General features: G+C 42.5%; 1 protein-coding gene across 4 annotated transcripts in view; it reads right to left on the bottom strand.

The window, feature by feature from the left end:
- lef1 (lymphoid enhancer-binding factor 1) overlaps window positions 1-19,036 on the bottom strand; it is a 42,358-nt gene extending 23,322 nt beyond the window's left edge. For all 4 annotated transcript variants that reach the window (XM_030057330.1, XM_030057339.1, XM_030057353.1 and 1 more), the window contains exons 1-3: window positions 18,047-19,036; window positions 15,730-15,796; window positions 14,276-14,403 (exon numbers count right to left, since the gene is read on the bottom strand). In XM_030057330.1, the coding sequence (XP_029913190.1) occupies window positions 14,276-14,403; window positions 15,730-15,796; window positions 18,047-18,256 (405 nt within the window). In that variant the 5' untranslated portion in view covers window positions 18,257-19,036. The remainder of the gene's footprint in view (window positions 1-14,275; window positions 14,404-15,729; window positions 15,797-18,046) is intronic.
- Between the last annotated feature and the right edge of the window lie 3,004 nt (window positions 19,037-22,040).

Genomic DNA, 22,040 nt, shown 5'->3' with positions numbered 1-22,040 from the left:
TGACCCACACATGGCTCTGTATAAACAAGCATCCCACACAATAAACACTGTAACTCAAACACACACAGACATACATACTGTGAAATATGGTCATGGTGCATAGCGAAGGGATCAGAGAGTGCAATATGCACGCGCACACAAATGCATTTAACACATACATGCCACATATGAATACAAAGGAGCTAATAACAGCCAAGTGTCTTCTATCCTACCACCAACAGCAGTGCAGCATAGAAGGAGTTGGATTACCCAGCATCCTTCAGTTGGCATGAAGAGTGTGTGCTCCAAGCAAACCAATCATGCTAGCTCTCGTGCTGGCATTTTCAACTTGCAAAGGAGATAATTTGTGTGAAATATGCCTGGCCTAGATGAAAAGACTTTATCCGCTTTTTAAAGTGTTCAACTCTTAATTTCTATATGTCAGGGAGCTATTAAAAAAAACAACTGAGAGGGAAGAGAGCAAGTCAACATTACATACAAATGATCCAGTTGCTATTTTCCCTTCCCTGTTAAGCCACAGCTAGTGAGGATGAAGGAGTGTAACAGTGTGACAGCACTACTGATTCTGGCTGCTTGTCTTTTTAAGGTTGGGTCTGTGAGGGTTTTTTTTTTTTTGCAAGACAATATTGAACTGGAGTGGTATAAATTATATAAGCACAAACTGGAAGATATTGTATTGGAGAGGATTCAGGGTAGCTGGTCTGCACTGCTGGTCTGGATGTGGCATATGAATATTAGTGTGGATGCTGGTCTTGAAATGTTTCTGGTTGGGTCTTTGTGGCAGTCGTATGGCACGGTGCATGGCGGAGGAGTGGGGGGTTGGGTTGTTGCTCTGGCAGAGCCCTGGGCAAACTGCAGGATGTTCACCTTGTGGCGGGGCACATGGCTCATTATCACAGCAGGACCTGGTCACATCAAAAGGACTGAGGAAAGGGCAAACATTCTGCTGAAGTGCCACTGTCAGCAGGCCTGCAAGCGCACACACAAACACATACACAAAGGCAGACCGCACACACACTTGAGCACCCACTAGGCATCCAGACCCCCACAAAGAATATGGCTGCTCTCTGCAGCTTTATCACTCGCCTGTGCTGTACTGAGACATGCCAAAGAAAAATCACTATATTGCCTCGGACAACAGCAGCCGTACCCAATTATGCTATATCAGCGTTGATCAGTTTCATTAAATACTTCAAAATGGCTGCGAAATATCTGGCCACTGTAAGTGTGTTTACTTGTAATAGGCTACGGCCTTTAGGCACGTTAGCTTATTTACCTGACAGCAGTGAAATGCCGGTTTCAAACAAGACGTAAAAGAGAAATGTTAATCTTGGGGCCCCAAGTTTGAACTTAGCCTTTAAAGCTGACCACAAGCAGAAAATTTTGGAGCACACTTTATTTTTCTTCCTGAATCAAACGGCATCCCTCTCCAGTGCTATTTATAGCTACCCCGCTGCTGCATTAACACACTGCATGATTTATCATTAGAACCCAGCTTTGGTCTGCTGAGTAGCTACATTCATGCCAGGCACCACATTCATGCCAGCAACCACATTCAAAAACAACACTGGAAGGCCCTGAGAGATGTACACAAATAAAATCGCAGCACAAGCTAACTTTGTGTGGCTAGTGTGCTAAAACCTTAGCCTTCGCACAATACCAGGAATGGAGAGGAAAAATGGAGAGGAAATGTAGCGCAGAAATGGAGGAAAAGTGCTGAGGAGTCGCTTTATGCAGAATCTTCATAGACCCGTCAAACAAGAGCGGATTTGCCTGCTACACCTAGATAGTGTTTCCCCCCCTCAGCTTTCGCCCAGGTATTCTGGGCATGAATGGCTGTCAGTTTGGATTTGGGAGCTCAGCGTTGAGGGGGGAAAATAGAGTCTGGTGGGGGTCTTTGTGTCTCTCTACCTGTGGAGATGAGAGCTAGAGACAGTGCTCTTCTCACTAAGCCCTAGCTAGCTCCAATGCTAACATTACAAACTACATCGATTGAAGGGAGGGGGTAAATATTAGCACGGCGAGCTAGCCGGCGAGGCTGTTTGTACGTGGCGAGATCTGGACGAGGACAGACGGCAGCGAGCTGAAGCGGCACTCCTGTATTTATGGGGAAGGTTTTTGATGGCACACGCTGGGAAAATGTGGATGGGGAGGTGATTTGAATGAGAGCTGCCTCTGCCTGAGCTGTAGAGAGTATTGACCTAGTTTTCCTCCTGTATTTCACACAGACACATGCACACCCACCCACATACATACATAGAAGGGACAGAAATTCTGGCAATTTGGCGAGCTTGTTACATTAATAACCCCGCATCCGCTAATATATTCCATAGCGGTCTTGACAATGGCACTGAAAATGTCTCAATATCTTTACCAGCTTGTGTTTCTTGTGAAAGGTCTCTAGGATATGTCATGTTTTGACCACAGCAGGTCACAAAGGAGCCATTCTGCCCCAGGTGTCACGGCACCTGTGTCCTGGCCTTGGTCTGAACTTCTGACCCCGCAGTCACATGATCTGAGCCCCTTTCACCTCAGCGCACCTTTGGTTGTAAAGGTAAACACTGCCTCACTCTCCTTGTGCATCACTTCTAGTGTAGTGTGTGATATCACACAACCGCACGAGTCAAATGACCTCGCTACACATCTTGACAAGCACACAGGCAGAGGTTAATATTATTTTATAATAAAATACTATTGAGTAGTAAAATAGCAGAGCAAGATGTGACTTTTTGTGTTGCAACTGATTAATTATGTATAAAAAAGAGTTCACAGCATGGCGCTAAGAAGCATTCATGACTGTGGATCTCATTACAAACCTTTCGGCTCATTCACATCGCAGACCAAACAACAATACCAGCGGCCCACTCTTTGGGTGTGATTCCACGTTTTAAGGGATTAACTGGTAAAGACACCCAACAACTGCCTTTCAGCCTGGAATTAGTCATTAGTAAAACCACACATTTTAGGTTGCGTTTTGTTGTTTTCAGCTAAACACACATACACACACATGGCCCCTAGGATCTGAATGAAAGCACAAAGCTATTCAAATCTGATCCCCTCTGAACAAATGGCTTTTCTCCACCCCCACAGAAGTAGGCAACACTTCAAGCACCTCTCCAAGGACCTGAACGGTCACAAGAAAGCTCCGCCCCCATCAATTACTTTTGTGGCAGGGTTTTGTGAGCTTTAACATAAACAAAACAATGACCATGTAAAACATGGTGACAGACAGCGTCTGCTTATCCCCTGATACCTCTTAAGAAATGGTAATAGTAAGATTCTACACCACAAAAGGAACTCCTCAAGCCCAGGGCATATGGCTGCAGCAGCATCACAGGGCGCACTGATGCACCTGATGCCACACTTGAGAAAGCTAAACCTGAAATGATAAAAGGCCATACAATGAACACACCATGGCAATAATTCAGTTCCATTAGCAGGGGTTCTTCTTGGTGGACTGCCCACACCTTTGAATGCAATCTCATTCTTTAGGCAAGAGGAGATTTCCCCTTCAATAGACAGAAGAAAAAAAAGCAAGACAAAACTCATTCACCAACATCAATACAACGCACTGCATCTTTGGTGAACATGTGAACAAAAGTTTCTTCTTTTGGGTGTCAATTCAGCATTTCAAGAGTTGCAAACATTAACAAACATCAAAATAACATTTAACGCCAAATAGAAAGATAATCACAATCAGCTTTACTGAATATAGATTGCATTGTATCACAATAACACAAGCTATTCAACCACATAGCTTCAACGTAATAACTCATTATGAACAAAATATTCTATTCGCTGAAACCAATCATAAGCCCTGTTCACACAGAGAGATTACGGCACATTACCAGATCAACATTTCAGAAATTCTCGCTGTTCACACACACAATGAAATCTAGGAGCATTTCCATATGTGTGCTTTCATACATGGCATAAAAATGCAAAGTAATGAGGGTCAGAAAAGACACATGCAGAGAAAACATGAAAAGAATGTGGTGCAAGGCGTTATTGTGCAAAAGAAAAAAAAAAAAAGTGTCAGTAAAGTGCTCTTTTTTTGGCGTCCATTTAATTCTGAATGCCACGCTGCACACATCAAAAGAACATGTAATGCCAAATTAAGCAGGCCACCTTCAAGTCATTATTTGATTGCATGTTAACTTAGTTTGCTGTGATTGGTTCTCATGGATACACACACGTGTTTCCTCACAAGACTGTGCGTGCTTGACATGGTATTCTTAAGGCTCACATTCATAACACTTCCGTGTCATCCCACAAATTTTATGTTTTTTTTTTTTTTATTTTTAATGATGAAAACCAAAGTCCTGAGCCTTTCAGATCATGGTCAGAGGCGTCCACAGTTAGAACTAAAGCTTTGTCCACAATAAGTTTTGGTAAATTTGAAAACACATCTATTTTTTTCCCTTTGTTTTGGTGTTCTGTCCACACTAAGCCGGCATTTTCCACCCATGAAAAAGCAGTTTTTTGAAAATGCTCTCCAGTGTGTGTAAATATGAAAACGCCTGCCTGGCGTTAAAAGTGCAGCTTTTTGAAAACGCTGATGTAGGATTGAAATGTAACTTCCTAGTTTCGATCAACAACTATACGTGCTGTGGGGTTTTTGAAAAAGGATCTGAAAATGCGAGTGTGGTGCAGTGTGGATGGAACGACAAATAGGTATTTCCAAAATTTCCCTGACTTAACGTGGACACAGCCTAACATCGCGGTCTAGTGTGAACATGAGGGTGTGAATGGGTTCTCACATCCTCCATCCTCTCGTCACTATTCTTCACTTCTGTCAGTATTCATGATGGGAGAGCAGAGATTGTGAAATTGAGGTGTGGGGGCAGGGTGGACTCTTACATTTCACTATCTTTCATCTCAAAAAGGTGTACAGAGGGGGTGGATTGATTTGATATTTTGATGCATTGTTTGATGACGGCTAGCTCAAAGTGGAGGATGCCTTTGTGATGTCTTCCCATTGGAGGACATGAAAAGCCTCACCTGGCCCCCAAGCCGAGGGTTACGGCCCCTATTGGATTTGAGAGCTCCCGCTGAGCTGGACGGTGGCTCCACTATGCCACATAACCCATTCAGCGTGACCTTTATATTGTTAGAGTCGGCTCCATTTCCCTCGTGTCAGCCTGACTTGTTAAAACTATTGCAAACATCGGGGTTACACAACTTCAGCCCATCCAACAGGACGATATATTTAATTTACTTAATGCGCACATCCCTTGAGGAGAATAAGTGCCTTCCATCACCATCGGAGATGCCCGATGATCAAAGGGAGTGTGGAGCACAAGGCAAGCTCATCAGATGAACAAACACATTCTTGCTAGATATCTTTATGGGTTTCATCATCCTGCATCAAGTGACTGCTGAGGATAAACAAAGCCCTGTTCTCTTGCCTGTGACATCAGCGCTACAGACAGAGCGCAGAGGAAGAATCAAAGCAAGAGCAAGCATATCTTTCCAATTAAACGCGGTCATCTTTTCCATTAATATAAGTCTGCAATGTTGCCCCCACCCCCAATTAATCGTTCCTTAAATCCTATCCAAAACATCACAGGATTTAAATAATATGAAACTAATAACAACAAAAGGAAATAAGAAAATTTGATATAATGTTGGCTATGTGGTATTTGTTATGAGAGGCTTGCTCGAATCAAACTTGCCACTTTCTAGATTTGGCTTAAGTAAGAGCAAACATAATTGGGATAAATCTCCTCAGTAAACCACAGACAAAAGCAGAAGGGTGCTAATTGTTACAGCGTGCTACGTTAAGACACTGAAACAGTTGCGTAGATCAGACCCACTGCAACAGCAGGGAAAGAGTGGCATTCAGCTCTGCTGTTTTCCTCTGTGACTTGGGGCCACTGAGTTTTTCTCCAGCCATGGTAAATTGGGCGCCTGGGGCAGGAGCCTTGGCCAAGCTTGCATTTCGGAGCCGACTGTGGAGGGCGTGAGGGATAGAGATATGGCACTGGAGGGGGACAGGGTGGCGGGTGGCGGGGGGAGGAATGGGAGCACAGTGGAGGTGACATTACGCACATGTTTTAACACAAAGGGGACCTGGCTCGTTAGCGCACTAGCAAGCTCCATGGCAATCAGCGCTCTTCATTCCTTCTGTTCTCTCTATCCTCCTCGTCATAAATATGGCTACATCTGCAAGTGTAATCACTCCATTGTACTCTGATTTTCTGCTCTGCTGGACAACAGCATGGCAGCTTGCTTTTCAGCATCTCCCTCCCTCTTATCCCCTCCCTTCCCTCCAGTGCCTTCGCCTGTTCCTGTTCCTGGCTACTCCTCGGCTGGTGAGGCCGGTGTGTCTCATAGATTACAGAGCTCCGGTCGCTCAGGTAACAAGAGTCACTAATCTGGCTGGGGTTGAATTACACATAATTGCCTCGGCACCGTGATTGATTTCAGCCCTGGAAAGGAAAAGACGATGACTCCCCCACCCCAGCACCCCCACCCCCCCACCCCCCATCCCTGCCTCTCTCCAGCGCTCACGAGCGGCAGCCAAGACTCTCCATCTAGTAGGAGGCAGGAGGCTTTGAAGAGATCAAAGCCAAGGCCGGGAGCAGTTGCGCGCCCTGGGAATACGGGAGAGAGGCTTTCTGCTCCTCAGCCCTATTTTCCAGCGTCATGTCGGATTGCAGCTGTATTGCATTTCGCCAGTTTTCTTAATGCTCTTGGTTTTGACTTTGACATCAGTGATCCCCCTCGGTTTCTTCAAAAACAAGGGGGAGAAGAAAAAAGAAAGTAAAGGAGGAAGAAGGAAAGAGAGAAGGGGGGAAAAGAGAAGGAAGGAGAGAAGGAGAGGGGAAAAAGAGATCTACAGGCTGATTTTTATTTTCACAACTCCATAATTGGGCAGTTCAAAGGAGAGGAGGGAGAATGCAGCATTTGTTTTCAATTCTGCGGCCGATATGAAAGGAGCGACAAACTTTTATGGGTTTCCCAAAAATTAAAGACAGGCTTTTTTCACAGTCAAAGAACAGGGTGTTTTTTATGGCCAAGACCACACAAAATGAACTGATAGCAAAGCCCTCCTCCTTGTCCTCCCACTGAAAGCTTAACAGTTGTCGTGTGCTTTTGCGTGCATGCACATGCATGTGTCTGTGTATGAGAGTGTCTAATACCAGTTTAGTGTACGTGTTGAAAATGGTTAGAAGAAAAAGAAAGTGGTTTGATGTTCACTGCAAAAACACAAAAGAAGGCATGAGGAAAGAGTGCAAGCTATATCCATCTATTCATTTAACAGCTTGGCTAATAAAGCCTGGTGGCGAGAAGGCACCCTTTGTACTGTAACTATGCAGGCCCTATACCAGCCTCCTACACTGGGGACCATTAATATTTCAGCGCTGTCAGATACACATAGCATGTGAGCCTCTTTAGCACTCACACCCACAGCAGAAAGAAATAATGAGCTTCTGAAAAATATGAAAAAGCAAAGAGAGGGAGGGAGGGAGAGAGAGCGGCAGAGAGACTGACCAACTTCATACAACAGAGCAGCTATTGATCATAGTTCTATTCCTCAGTTGGACAAAGTGAGGGCTGTTTCAGCCCCTCTGAAGTCTGGACACAGCCAGCAGGATTTGCACCCATGTTTCACCCCTGTGGTCCTATTGTTCCCCTTACTGCAGTTTACTAGCTGGAACACTGCTCGCCTCTAATACAGACCTGCAAGCTGTCAGAATGAAGTCAATAAAGCTATTCTTTTTTTTACTCATTTTATAACTATATCAGGGAACAGTGGGGTACTGTGATCAGCTTTTAAGGACTACAGTCAAGCTTCAATTATAGCTTACAGACTTAACCAGATCAATTAAGGAAAGCATGTTCTCTGTGGCGCTGTAGAGGCCTAACTGTAGCATATTGATCATATTTGCCGATAACTGATTGTATCCATGTAACGCTTCAAAACTACTTTTGAAGCCTGATTAAAAGTCCATTAATCTTTCGAATATAATCGAGGAGAGTACACAGTACAGGACAGTCCTTGGCACTGCGGCTCACATGAAGTCTTATCAGTGTTTTGTGGTGCAGAGCTGGGCCGCAGCTCTCTGATCTCCAACAGAGCGGCTTCAATAGAAGCCATGCTGAGGAAGAGTCAGGGACTTTCACCCATGGTCCCATCTAAGGACACACAGTCACAACAACAAGCCACAGTGACGACAACTATGCAAAGAAGAGACAAAACAACCCACACATGCATGCACTGCCCTCTAGCCTCCAGTGTGAACCCACCCTGACAGGAAGCCCACACCCAGCCCATTCAAACAAAAGTGGGCATAAGGGACAACCTTGGCACAGCCCTCCGCTGACCCCTGGAGATCAGCGGCAGGCTGCTGGTGCAGAGTGAAGCCCTCTCAGCAGGTGCTGTGGCTTGACTAGAGGTCTGTCCATGAAAGCCTGACTGGCTCCAAGCAGCACAGCTTGCCTGGCTAAGCTTTATCCAAGTCAGGAGAGGAGGGGGAGCTGAGAAAGTGTCATCAGCAATGAATGTTTTGCTTTGAACAGCACCCCAAAACAAACATCAACAGGCATAAGTGTGTGCATACATGCCGTCGTGCTCACAACACACATTATTGCTTTTCTCATACACGTGCACTTCCAGCGTTTTAAACACTTAATTTCATCTTCTACCTATGCAGTTCATTTTTAAAAAATGTAACAAATAAGGCATGGCGATAACCACAAAATCAAACATCACAATATCTTTGACCAAATACCACAACCAGTATTAGCGTAAAGATGACTACCGATGCTTGCATATGGTATTTACACACAATATATTTTGTTAAACAACCATCAGTAATGTGAATGTGATGACCAAAAAGATAGAGAAAAAAAAAACGAACAGCTACAACAGTGTAATAAGTTCTGAAAGTTGCATCCTTTTTTACTGTAATGCAGACTTTAAAAACAAGAAAAGACAGCACTTACATCATACCTCAATATTACAATATGCAAAATCTTGACAACAAAAAAAGCAAAAAAGCCCTAGTAACAAACTACGGGCACAGATTCTCTCTAGGTGCCCAATTTTTAATTTTAAGGTAATGACACTGCCTTAATGAAATGGAATCTCAGTTTTGTATATATCAGACTAATAAATAATAATAATAATAATAATGATAAAAACAAAACTAACATTTGTAATTAGCAGTTAAAGAATGTGAGTAACATTGACACAAGATACAGAAAAACAAAAAAAATTCACATTAAGGGAAGTTTAAACTTCTTGAGATAAGAATCAATGGCTTATCACACTCGGCTCAAGCCAATCAGCAAACACTTCCAGCACTAAGAGAAACAAATCTATACCATATCAGCCAAAGACAGCACCCTTGATTCCTTTTACACAAGAGCATTTGTCTTTTCAGTTTGAGGGAGCGCTTCCCTCTGTTAAGCTCCATTTAATAAGATGAAACATTGATAAGGTGATTGCGACCACATGGAGTCGTCAGCGTTGTGCGTATGGAATAAATGTGTCAACCAGCATCACCGTACAGTGGAGGACAAGAAGAAAGCTCGGCGTTAACAGTGCTGTTTATAAAGCATCAAGCCCCGGCAGCACTACAAAGGGCCTAGGACGCAAGTGTTCCTCCTGTGTGGGGTCCCTTGTGCTGCACTGTATCTCACACACACACACACACACACACACACACACACACACACACACACACACACACACACAGGCCTTGCTAGACCTGCATAGCAGATGACATCAGTGCCAGTGTGACTGTGCAAAGTATGCTGTTTGACTGCAGGGAAATAAAATTCAAAATAGAGTGGATTTGGAAGAATTCACAGATAAAATAGGGTATTTACATCAATGTCCCTTGACAGATAGAGCATTAAATGTTTGAGACCATAATATCATGAGCTGTACTGTACTGTACTTACTACAGACTACTTAAAACAATGAAATAAGCAGTGGGAGGACAGTAATGAAACAATTAATCAATTAATAGATTAGTCGATTGAGAGGAAATTATTCATTTATAACTGATAAAATTATTATCTATTTATCAGGTAAAAATCCCCAACATTTGCTGATTACAGCTTCACTTATATCATCAGGAAGATATTTGTTTAGTTTTCTCTGTCCGAATCATCATAAAATTAATACTTCTGTTTTTTTTTGTTTGTTTGTTTTTGTTATTGTTTTGGGTGGTCAGACTAAGCGAGCAATTTTAGGACGTCAGTTTTGGCTCTGCTAACTTCCCATCAGCCTTCGCCATTATTTGTGGCACTTTATAAACTATATGATTAACTGACCGATTGAAAAAAAATAATCAAAAGGTTAATCAACAATGATAATAATTGTTATTTTAAGCCCCAAAGACCTTGTGGAGTCCAGGTGTTTAGAAGTAAAACACTACGTTCAATCCTGTACGTCACACAGCATGTCCACCTTGTAGGAAGACAGGGGAAAAAAAATACACAAGGTGGCATATACCGCCATCTAGAACATTGTGTGTGGACATGGAAGGCTGCTGGGAAATGTAGTGTTCTCTTTAACAAGGATCTTCCACGGTAGGGCTAGGGGCACGGGCTCAGGACACACATGGCACTGGGGGACACGAGAGCGGTCCTAGCAAATCCCGTTAGGTAAGCCTGGGTTAGTGATTCCACGCTGCGAGACGCTGGCTAGCAGATCCGTCACGTTCCCACTACATCAAAGGAAAGTGCAGTGCAGCATCCCCCCCTCAACACCCTCCCCTTCTCTCTCTCTCTCTCACTTTCTGCCTCTCTCTCTCTCTCTTGCCATGAGGATCTGCAATTGAAGGTCCAAAGGGAAAAGGAGTGCATGGCAAAGGATAGAGCGCTGTATAAACTACCCCCACCACAGCAGCAAAACTCAGTTTAAAAATCAGTGATTCTATCCATCCTCTCTGTTCAGGCTGCCGCCGGAGACCGTGAGACAGTTCTAACACAGTTGGAGATCAGCAACACATCTGAGCGAAGGGAAGGGAAACCTTGTATCTCCAGAAATTACAACTTTTCAGGAACATAAGCATCACAGCCTGTTTTTTTTTTTTTTTTTACATGCATTTTTTTGCATTTATCCAATAGGCTTTGAAACGGTTTCATCACCGCAGGGGTTATAGAATTTTTTCAACCGATACAGGACCATGTAATCCCTCAAGTGGTGTTAAAACATAAATATCACCTGAATTGGACTCAGGAGGTTTTTATGTGACAACAGCAACATGCTCCAAGAATATATTTCAGTTTCATGTCATGTAAAAATATGCACTGCCTATCACATGCCAATCATCTTTATTTAGTTAGCTACCATTTTCAAATTCTAAGTTGATTTGGGAACCTAATGGACCACATATTCAAAGTAAAGGCCAAACCCCTGAAGGCAGTAATCCTCTCTTCTTCCACGCATCAAGCCAGGGGTATCTACAAGCTGAATGCTTTGAAGATCAAACATCACTGACACTATAGGACGTGTTTTTTGAGGATTCTGATCAGCATTGTAAATGCACTCCGTCATCAATCCAAACAATCACAAAGACAAAGAGGCTAAAGTGAACACAGTCCTCTTTTGAGGCGTTTTATACGTCTGAGGTCTGAGGCTACAACTGCAGGAAATATGAAACATCACACATGGACAGGTCCCTTCACAAAATCTAATCTGCATCTGCAAATCTTTACAAAACACTAACACTCACCTTGAACCAGCAGGTGACAAAGACAGTAAGATGAAAAAGATTTGTCCTAACTGAATCGTGGATCATAATCTCTTCAAATTTCATTTTGCTAAATAAGGGATCAATCACAGATGTCCAGCAAACAACTGCTTGTACGCATTTCCTTCAAGAAATGAAACCACACCAACCAAAGATTGAATAATGTTTGCTGTCAGTGCCCAACTTACGCAACTTTTTGTGTCTAATGAACAACTTGCTCAGAAAATTTTGTTGAGATACACTTCAAAACAGCAAAACGTTTATGGAAGTACCTACATTTTAATGCAAACATAACACATTTAAACAGAAATTAACTTTTGTGCTATCATACACAATGAGGTTTCTTGGCTCTTGTCAAAGAAACTAGCTATCAAGCTAGAACCCTTAAAATCTGCTGACAATCAGCAACTCCCAACAGCTCCATCATGGCTGGGCGGCATGTGCAGGAATGTCATGGTCAATGGAAATCAATCTAAACTGCTGGGATTGGGGGTGGTGGTGGGAGTGGGGATGGAAGAGAATGAAAGAGAGAATGTGCCTTTGATCTCGGTGAAAACCGATCCCAGGCCTGCAGATACTGTGGCTGCGGTGGCCAGCAGCAGAGGCAGCAAGCTGACATCCAGTGAGAAAGCTAGAGGACTCATGTTCCGTGATCCCTCCACCAAGCCCTGGCTCTTTTTATTGGATAAACGAAAGAAACGTATATAAAGTGACTACCGTTTTATTGAAGACAGGGTGACGGAGAAAATTGGGTGAAAGAAAAGCAACCATGGTAAATGAAATGAAAGCGAGTCTTTAAAAGTTTTGGCAGCAAGTAAGCTGCCTAACTGCCTGGCCTAATTCATCTGCACTGAAGGGCAATTTCCTCCGGTACAGTCAGCTGGTCTCCATACTGATCTCAACAAATTTGTCACTGCGTATGGCGGAATATATGGTGAAATGAACAATACTCCATAAAAAAATCATTTGCAAAGCATCCTAGCCATTATATCTGTAATCATGGAGTAAATCACAAGGTAACCAGCCTCAAGTTTTCACCACAATGTGCTGCAACTTTGGCAAAGGGGAGGGAATGCAATTTTAACATCATCCCATGATAAGAGTTGCATGTGAATGAAGATCCTTTACACACAGCATGTGGCATCTGCCCCCAACGATCACATCTGTTTCTGAAAGCAGATTCTCATAATAATTACACAGGAACTTGCGTTTCACAAGTTTACCCTGATGAAACCAACTAAGACACATAGGCATAAATAAGCCGGAGTCTTTGGTTCTTCAACAGTATGTGGGAGCGTTTCTCCACAGTCTCTAAGGCTAGCAGGATATTCGGACAGGCTTTGGGAGGCACCGAACCATAGCCAGACTGAGGCTGATGTCTTCCCAAGTGCAACACAGACACACGCGCATACACAAAACAGGATTAGAGTGGACAGCTGCTAGTGTGCCCTGCGTTTTGTGTCTGTCTCGCTAGGGGAAATTTGCAAACGGGACAGACACAGGAAGCCGCCAGAGAGGAACCTGCAGCTGGCCTGAAATTAATACCGTTACAGGGACAATATTTTCAACAACACACGGCACCCCTGGATAGTTCTGTAAACCCCACTGCAAAGCAGCCTCAGAAAAGAGATGCTGCTTTTTAGGGCCTCCTCAGCCATGCTGGGCTAATTGAGAGGCTTACTCGGGCCATGTAGACATGCATCACTTAAGATTTTAACAAGATGAGAAACACAAAATATCTCATGTTAATCTGCTGGAAAGTATGGCAGGCATTTGGTTTCCAAGAATCACATATGGTTGTCAAGGGGACGGGTCACAACAGTACTGGTGCATGAGGCTAATGCACAGAAATGGAACACAACAATGACCAACACACACGAGGGGTGAGATTATTTAAAGTGAACATATATTTAAATACATACATTAATTATATCATAGAGCAATTTGAAGCCCTATGACGATATAATTTTTCACCAAAACTTCTTCACCACAAACCCCATATTAAAGAAGTGTCAGCTTAACTAAAATATTGTCTTTAATGTGTTGTTCTGTCTGATTCTTGGGTTTATGTATAAGCTGTTACTGCATCAAGATTTTCAGTGATGTACAGAAACAATTTCCACAATACAACCTCAACTCTCCACACCAAATGTGACGGCTTGCTAATTACAATCAAAGGCATTTATTACTAAAATTTTAAACGCCTTTGTTTAGCATGCAAAACAAACACAACGTTTATGTCTTTATGGGTCTGTCACTACAAGAAATCCATGTTAACTTCTTTAAAAATGCTTTAAATACAGACACATAATGGCCACTTTATGAAACCACTTTTACCTCAGGCTCTCTGATTATGTCAGAGGGTCATCAGTGAGTCTAACTGAGAGATAGATACGTTGTGGGTATTGTTTGCAACAACGCGTTTATTATTAAGTTTAAGCTTATTATTTTAGTTTACTAACAGCAGTTTCATTCCCTTGAGATTTGTTATTGGAAAATTAAATATTTCTGAGTGAAATTAATGATTTTATTTGTATAAAAAATAAAGAGCTGATACTGACCGTTCTGGGCATGGGCGGCGAGAGAGAGCCATTGTTCATGTAGGAGTCGTTGTTCATGTTGGTCATCATGATGTAGCCCGGGTATCCCGGATACGGATGGCCTTTACTGTACATGTCTTGGTGTTTTCCTGACAAAAAGTGGAAAAAAGTGGAACTTCATTGTGCTGTCTAAATTTGGCTCAGCAAAACATACACTCATATAGCATTTTTTTAAATTCACAAACATCCAAATTCGTTAAATGTCTACCTATGTTGGGGCTTTAAACTAAATAACATATTTTTTAAAATAATGCGACACATTTCCAATGTGTTTTCCTACATGAATTAGGCGAGTAATACTAACACAGCAGATCCCACAACACAAAGTTTGCTTGCCTTTTTTGCTGCAGTAATGATATCGCTGTCGTTCGCTTTAACCCATGCCCTGTTTTGCCTGAGTCTTTTGTTTGTGCCCTTTCTTCCCGTCTTTGAGTGGAGGGTTGTATTATACAGAGGAACAATGGAGCCCCTCTGTGCCAATTAGCACCAATTAGAAGAACATACAGGCTGTGTCAAAACAGGAGACGCCCCAACTGTTCCTCTATGCCTTTGACCTAAGAGGGGGCCTTTATACAAGAGGCCCCAATACAACGCCACTCACCACTCAACTGCGTACTGGGTAGTAAGGCAGAGAGAGGAGGGGGGGTTGGGTGCGTTTGTGATATAGCCTAATGGCAATGTGGATCTTTTTTTTTTTTTTTTTTTTTTTGGAGAAAGCCACTGTTTGGTTTGAGGGGATCCTGAGTAAAAGGGGGAACAAAGAAGTGACACGCTCCTCCTCAAGGCTCTAATCATGGCCTGCAGCAGCGAGGTCAGAGAACAAGAGCCAGGGAGCAGCAACATGTTGCTTGTGACAACACAACCAAAGAGCTGATGCATTAGGAGAAATAGTTTATTAGGTGAACTCCATAATGACAATATCAAAGTCATAAACCAAAGTGGTTTAGAATTATTTTCTTTGCTTCTAAAGCTATTTCAAAAGCACATTTTTTAAAATCAAGCCATAGCCCATGTACTATAATCATTCCCAAATTTAACAAATAAAAAAAGTATGCAGTCATCCTCTATTCTACACTGTCTGAAGTAATTTGTTTTTCATCCTCTGCAGGCGCCACCATCTATGAGGTAGGTAACAGGTAGCTGTGGCCATGGGGGTATGGCGTGTTGTGACTAGATTTGGTTCACAGATGATCTGTCTCTGAGCAGCAGAAATAGAGCGTCTGATAAGAATGAGACTAACAGTGTGACTGATCACTTCTGTATGAGGAGAAAAAGGGTGGTGTTTTTTTTTATTACTTTTGCACCATCTTTTCACCTCTGTTCTCAAGCAATAAGGAATAAATCTCAAAATCCAAAAAGGCTGGTTTGTAGCAAAACTGGTATGCTTGCTGATTGAAAGAGGCTGTGTCACTCACCATCTTCCGGATGGTCTCTGTGTTTTTCGTGATATGAGTCTTGCGGTATTTGGGACTGTCTAGCTGCCTGTGGGGGAAAAAAAATTATGGTGAATTGATTATGAAGGCCTTCAAACACAGTTACACACACACACAGACGGGCTAATATGGTCAGACACTCACCAGCACTGCTGGGGCCAATGCCGTCACTTTGCCTGTCACCAAAGCAGGCACAGGCACAAGCACCAGCACCAGCAGAGGCATACACACACACATACATACACACACACACACACACACAACAATGTCTATAGAGGGGTGATGGAGCTGCCTGCATCAAAGCTTCAAAAGAACCACTTAATTAAGCTTCATGTCCTTAAGGAGCTTACAAATTAACTTGTTTTCAATACCATAGGTCCACTCTCATTTTCATCACTCAGTTTAAGCCTCCTTCTAAATTCAAACAAATCAACAGTATTTGTGCTATAAATTAAAAGGCTCGGTGGAAAGTGGAATAAAATCATCCTGTAAAAGAAGGAAATGGTGAAGACCAGTCCCCCCATATACCCCCGACAAAAAAAAAATAAAAATCCCCTAGACTTCACACATCCATTTCCTTTCTCCTCTTGAATCAGAATTGGTAAGAAAACCTGCTTTTTGGAGTTCAGACCCCTCAGGATGGCTTCAAGCTGAGTCTGGGAACTTCACTGGATTCCTAATTAACATTCAGCCTCTGTCTCGTGAATCTGGGTGACATTTGTAAGCGAGTGTGTACAGCCCCAGTCAGGAAGTAGCAAAATTCCATTAACACTGCGGTTAATGACAAAACAGCCAACTAACTTTGGGATGTGGGAGCTGGAACCTGCATCCTGAGCTCGACGTAGGAGTGGATGGACTTCATCGAGGCAGGGAAAATGAAATAGAAATTTTTACCAGTGATGTTATGTGTGTGTCGTGTGCATGTGTGTTTTTTCAATCGAATGTCATCTCTGTGAGCATGGGCTGTTTAGCAGTCAGCACGAGTGTTAGTCACTTAGTAATAATTTAGAAAACATTAAAAATGCATCACTAATAATTGTTCTATTAAGGCTCTTCTATCCAGTGGACATAGACAATTGATTCAACATATTTCTACAATTTCTCTGGAAAGACCACTCCCTCTCCAGCTTGCCTTTTAATATCTTTAAATTCATCAAGACAGGAAGGAGAAAAAAGGTGGTCTTTTAAACGTAATGAGTATATTTTTTCAGTCCCAAAACATGTAAATATAATTTATTAACATCATTAAATGGACTCTACTGTAACATTTTTTTTTTATTCCAAATATAATAACATGGAAACGGAGAACCATCACATCTTAATAACAAAACAATTTGATGCTGTCACTATATTGTATCCTAAAAACAAAACAATTTAATATTGTCTTTCTGTTTCAGCAGGTACCTCTATGGGCTATGGCCTTTCCGCTAAATTTATCTTCTTATTTTTGAAAATGTTTTTTAAGCCACGTGTACTGTATTTATTCATCAGCTTGCGTTTACAGCTGATTAGGACTAGGCTATACCAAAGTAAACATGGCTATTAGACTGCTCATCACAGGATGCTCGCAGGGCCTTATTCTTGAGTCTTCTAATACACTGCATCTCATGGGCCCGACTTAATCCAAATTTCACTGACAATTGCATTATCAATAAGTGCCAGAGACAGTTAAGCCTAAATTAATGGTCTTCTATGAGGGAATAGACTGGGGGCCTATAAAATACATTTAGCCAGTGGCACACTGTCATTGCTGGAGGTGTGCAGAACTTGGCAGACTGGAACTGTAAAAGTTTCAGTGGTATCAGTGAAACCATCACTGTGGGCTACTGGGAAGATTCATAATAAATCAAACATCCTCTGTGATGTAGTGGAGCGTGCACCCACTTGAATTCAGCTTTCACACCACACGTAATACATCTTTATGATAGAAATTCTTAACATAGCCTACACTACAGTAAATGTTGTCAAACTGAGTGAAAATTTTACATGAGGGAATAGTAGCTATTTTAAAAGAGGAGCAAATAAAAAAACAAAACATGTTGTGCCCATGCTGATGGTTGTTTGCCTTAAACAGGAGGTCACATCAATTTGCCCACCTTTTTGGCTAAAAGTCTGTTCATGAACATTAATTGGTATCAGACAGTTGCAAATTAAATGAAAAGCATGTCTTTTAAGGGACAAATGAATAACTTTTTTTTTGTTTGTTTTACCCTGGCAGCTGTGTGTCCTGTGATGGAGATCAGAGTTGATACCCACCTTCTCTTCCATTTCCCCAGCACATCAGTCAACATATACTCACATCGTGGCTGTTGCTGTTGGGGCTGGTCTCCGACTCGTTGACCAGCGATGACTTGATGTCCGCCAGGTCTCCCTCTTCCTCTGAGTGACTGAGTTCGGCGAAGATTTGCTCTTTCTGCGGGTCTCCCTCGTCTTTGAACGGGATCATTTCGTCCGTAGCGCAGAGCTCCGGGTCCCCTCCGCCGCCGCCGCCGCCTGATAACTGTGGCATGTCGCTATCTTTTTTTGTTTCACCAAAAAACACACACCGGCGCAGTCCGAAACTAGCGAGAAAACTCCCAGCAAAATCCCCCAAATCAGACGGGAAAGCGTCCCCCTTTGAAGCGGCGTCAGTGTTTCACTTGGAGTGAGGAAGCGGCGTGCACACACACACACTGCCGGTGTGTTTTCACTAAAGCAACAGGAGAAGTGGCTGGTTTCGGCGTCGTTTTCCCCGAGTGTTAGCGACTCTAATTCAGACCCGAAAATTTGGAGATGTTCTGGGTCAGAATGAACGCCTGGTGCACGCCGGAACAGCGGCACGGTGGAGGGAAAACACACACAAAGTACAAGTTAAAATCTCATCACTGCTTTTCAGTCCAACATGCGCCGACGACGGATATGGTCCAGTCAGTGAAAAACAAGACAATACATTTATGAAAGTGTCGGGGAAAAATATCTCCTCGTTTCCGGCGGTCCTGATAAGAGTTTGGGTGTCCGTGGAAGTGAAGACTGAAATTTTAAAAAATAAAATAAAAGAGTACAAGTAAAAAAAAAACAAAAAAACAAAAAAACAAAAACGTGTTGGGGTAAAAAGGTAGGATGTGCAAGTCAGAAGTAGGAGCACAGTTAACACTCAGACAAAAAACATGCTGCTGAGTAAATCGCCGCCACAAAAATACATCCCTGGGCCGCAAGATTGGAAGGTGGTCGGAATGGAAAAAGTCATAAAACATTCAAAAAAGATAGAGGAAAAAACGCCGTGGAGCGACTTCCCACTGCTCCCACACTGCTTCCCCACTATAATGTAACGAGTGTGTGTGTTGGTAATGTAGCTCTACTCCTCTCTTCTTCCCCTCCTCCTCCTCCTCCTCCTCCTCCTCCTCCTTCCCTCTCCTTCTCTCTCAGTCACTGGGAGGAAGGAGAGATGAAAGGGAAGCCGAGGCTCTGATTGACACCACACCGATTGACACTCCTGAGAGAGATTTATACACAGCTCACAACAAATGGGCAGACATGGGGAGGGAGACGTGATGGAGCTGACACGCTCGCTGCGATGTGTTAAAACAATAACACTGATAATAATAATTAAAAATAATAATAATAATAATCACAGGCTCCGTAATAATGACGATAATAATACCGAGAAGAAGGTAGCAGCAGAAGTAGGCCTAGTCACACTTTAAGCTTGGCTGATTCCAAAAAGTGGAATTTAATCTAAAACGCAAGAATTTGCTTCAGTCTTATCTGCATTGGAAACACCCAAAAGCCGAGGCCACATAAAAAGAAAACCAAACACTTGAGGTCATTTCCCCATTCGTATTTCTCAAAAAACGAGAACATAATATTAAGAAAAAACGCAATTGATCTCGATATACTTCAACCGAACTGTGATGCGGTTTAGTCACACATTTTTTAAGGGTTGTAAATATTTTTTGACGATATTTGGGCTCGTACTTAGCAGGAAATGTTTGTACCTAATTTTTTAGAAATAAAAACTGCTAATTTGGGGAAATTGGGTGGCGGTGGGATGGGGGGAGTTGTTATCTAATATTTCTCTTATTAGACTACTTTATTACATCAGCCGGTGTAGCAAAAGCTTTTGTCTTGCCGTTGTATTCTGTGATTTCTAATAATCAAGGCTACCAAATTGAATTTAAAGGTAATTATTTTTTGCCTCTTTCTTTGCTTTGAATTTTCACCAAAACACTGGTGATGTAATATTTCTGCAAATTAAGATGGCGATAATAACGAAATTTGATACTATACGGTTTAACGAAATAACTGAATACAAGGATTCCCAAACTTTTTCCTGTCAAAGACGCCCAGACACGTTATGCCTTAAACCACATCCCTCATCTGACTCCATCCTATGGACCCTCATGTAGGAGGATTTACCGCTGCATGCCTGTAGGTGAGGAGGGACACCTCGGATCACAACAGTAAGACTCCAACCACTCATTTCCTTTTCGCAATATTTTATTTGACGAACGAAATAACACGGAGACTCAAAAAAAAAAGCAGTCTTCCTTCTGCTAAGGAAGCCCCCTCCCCCGCCCACTCCCTTTAAGGACCCCCGGGGGGTCCCCGAAACTTAGTTAGGAACCACAGCTGACCACACTGACAGTGTCAGGCCATTGTGTGACATTTCAGGTGCTCCATCTAAAAAATGTAAAATTACAGAATGTAATTAAAAGATTTTTAAAAAACGACTTAAGAGTGCGAAAATACAATGACAAACAGAATAAAGAACAAGAAGAAACGTTCCCTGAGTTAGAAACGTTTCATGTAGAAAATAAAAAGAAAGGAAAAGGAAAACAAAACAGCATTAAACAACATGGAAGTGGAGTGTTTCTGTGGCTGGCTGTGTGCAGCGAGAGATTGCGTGAGAATAGAAGTTTGGACGGGGAGGCAGATCTTTATAAAGCGCGGAGGTGGGGTTAGCGGGGCGGAGCCGCGGCTGCCTTTGATCTTGCGGCGGCTGGCTCTTTCATCCCCGGCTCCCCCCACCCAGCGCACCCCCCTCCCCTCCTCCCTCGCTCTCCCTCGCCTTTGTATGACTAAATTTGGTCCGAGTGTGGAGCCGGGCCAACATTTCCACGTGTGCGTTCATCCCAGCTGAGAGAGAGAGAAGGCAAGGGGTTCTCTTCCGGGTAAGGAGACAGCGGAAAAAAAAGATCAAAGGCTTTTGGGTTTTGGAAGCCGAGTGTGGATTCAAAAGAGCCGAGACTGGCTGCATTCCAGAGTATAGCGGAAAGCGCGCGCGCACGCACGCGCCCATACACACAAACACACACGGGATACACGCGCACATACACATACCCGTGTATATAACACACACACACACACACACACACACACCCTCACACTCACGCACACACACACACACACACACACTCACACTCACACTCACACACACACACACAGCAGAGAGAGAGAGAGAGAGAGAGAGAGTTAATTAGAAAGATTTCACACATAGACCTGAACAACCGAACCTTTCATTAGAAATCCTTTAACATTTTATTTCTTGTTTTAAGCCTAGTAAAAAAAATTCTATGTGATACAAGGTATCAACTCTGGCTGTTTCCCTTCCCAGTAGCGACTCCATTGAAACTGTCGGTTATACTTCATTACAGTCGTTCTTTAATTTAATTAGCCTTACATTTTTCTATTTTTTCCGCCACTTTTTCTGGCACAATTTGTAATGCGTCCTTACCTATCTCAACCATAATGGAACATGTCGTGAAAATTTATTCAAAACCCGTCGTTGCCACCATTTACCTGAAACTGGTTAAAAAAAAAAAAAAAAAAAAAAAATTCTAAAAATGGAAATTCAGAAAAAATAAAATAATCCAGAGTGTTTTGGCACACAAGCTCGGTGTTACTAAAATGAAAGGAAGCAATAAAATCAGTATCACTTTCTGACCTGGGTCTGATCCAAACGGCGTTTAAAATATGATGCAGCCCTTAATCAAATTTGCATGTTTAAATGAGTTCCTTCACATAGACTAAGTGTGTTTGCAGCAGGATGGCACTGTTAGAGAATGCATCCTCCAAAATTGCATTATGTTCATATGCATGCACAGGCACAGCAGGCACAACAACAAAAGATTAATATGCTGCCGAGACAAAATATATATATATATTTTTGACAACATTAAATAAAGACACTGAAAACTTAAATAATGGACAATAATTCATTCAGTTATTGTCCTACCAGGCTTTGTGCCAAAATAAACTGTACATTTTTTTCAGCAAAAAATTACATTCAGGCCTTCTGCTGCAAGAGGATCTAC

The sequence above is a fragment of the Myripristis murdjan genome, chromosome 1, assembly GCF_902150065.1.
Source record: "Myripristis murdjan chromosome 1, fMyrMur1.1, whole genome shotgun sequence".
NCBI lineage: Eukaryota > Metazoa > Chordata > Actinopteri > Holocentriformes > Holocentridae > Myripristis > Myripristis murdjan.
This window is presented reverse-complemented; position numbering and strand designations above follow the sequence as displayed.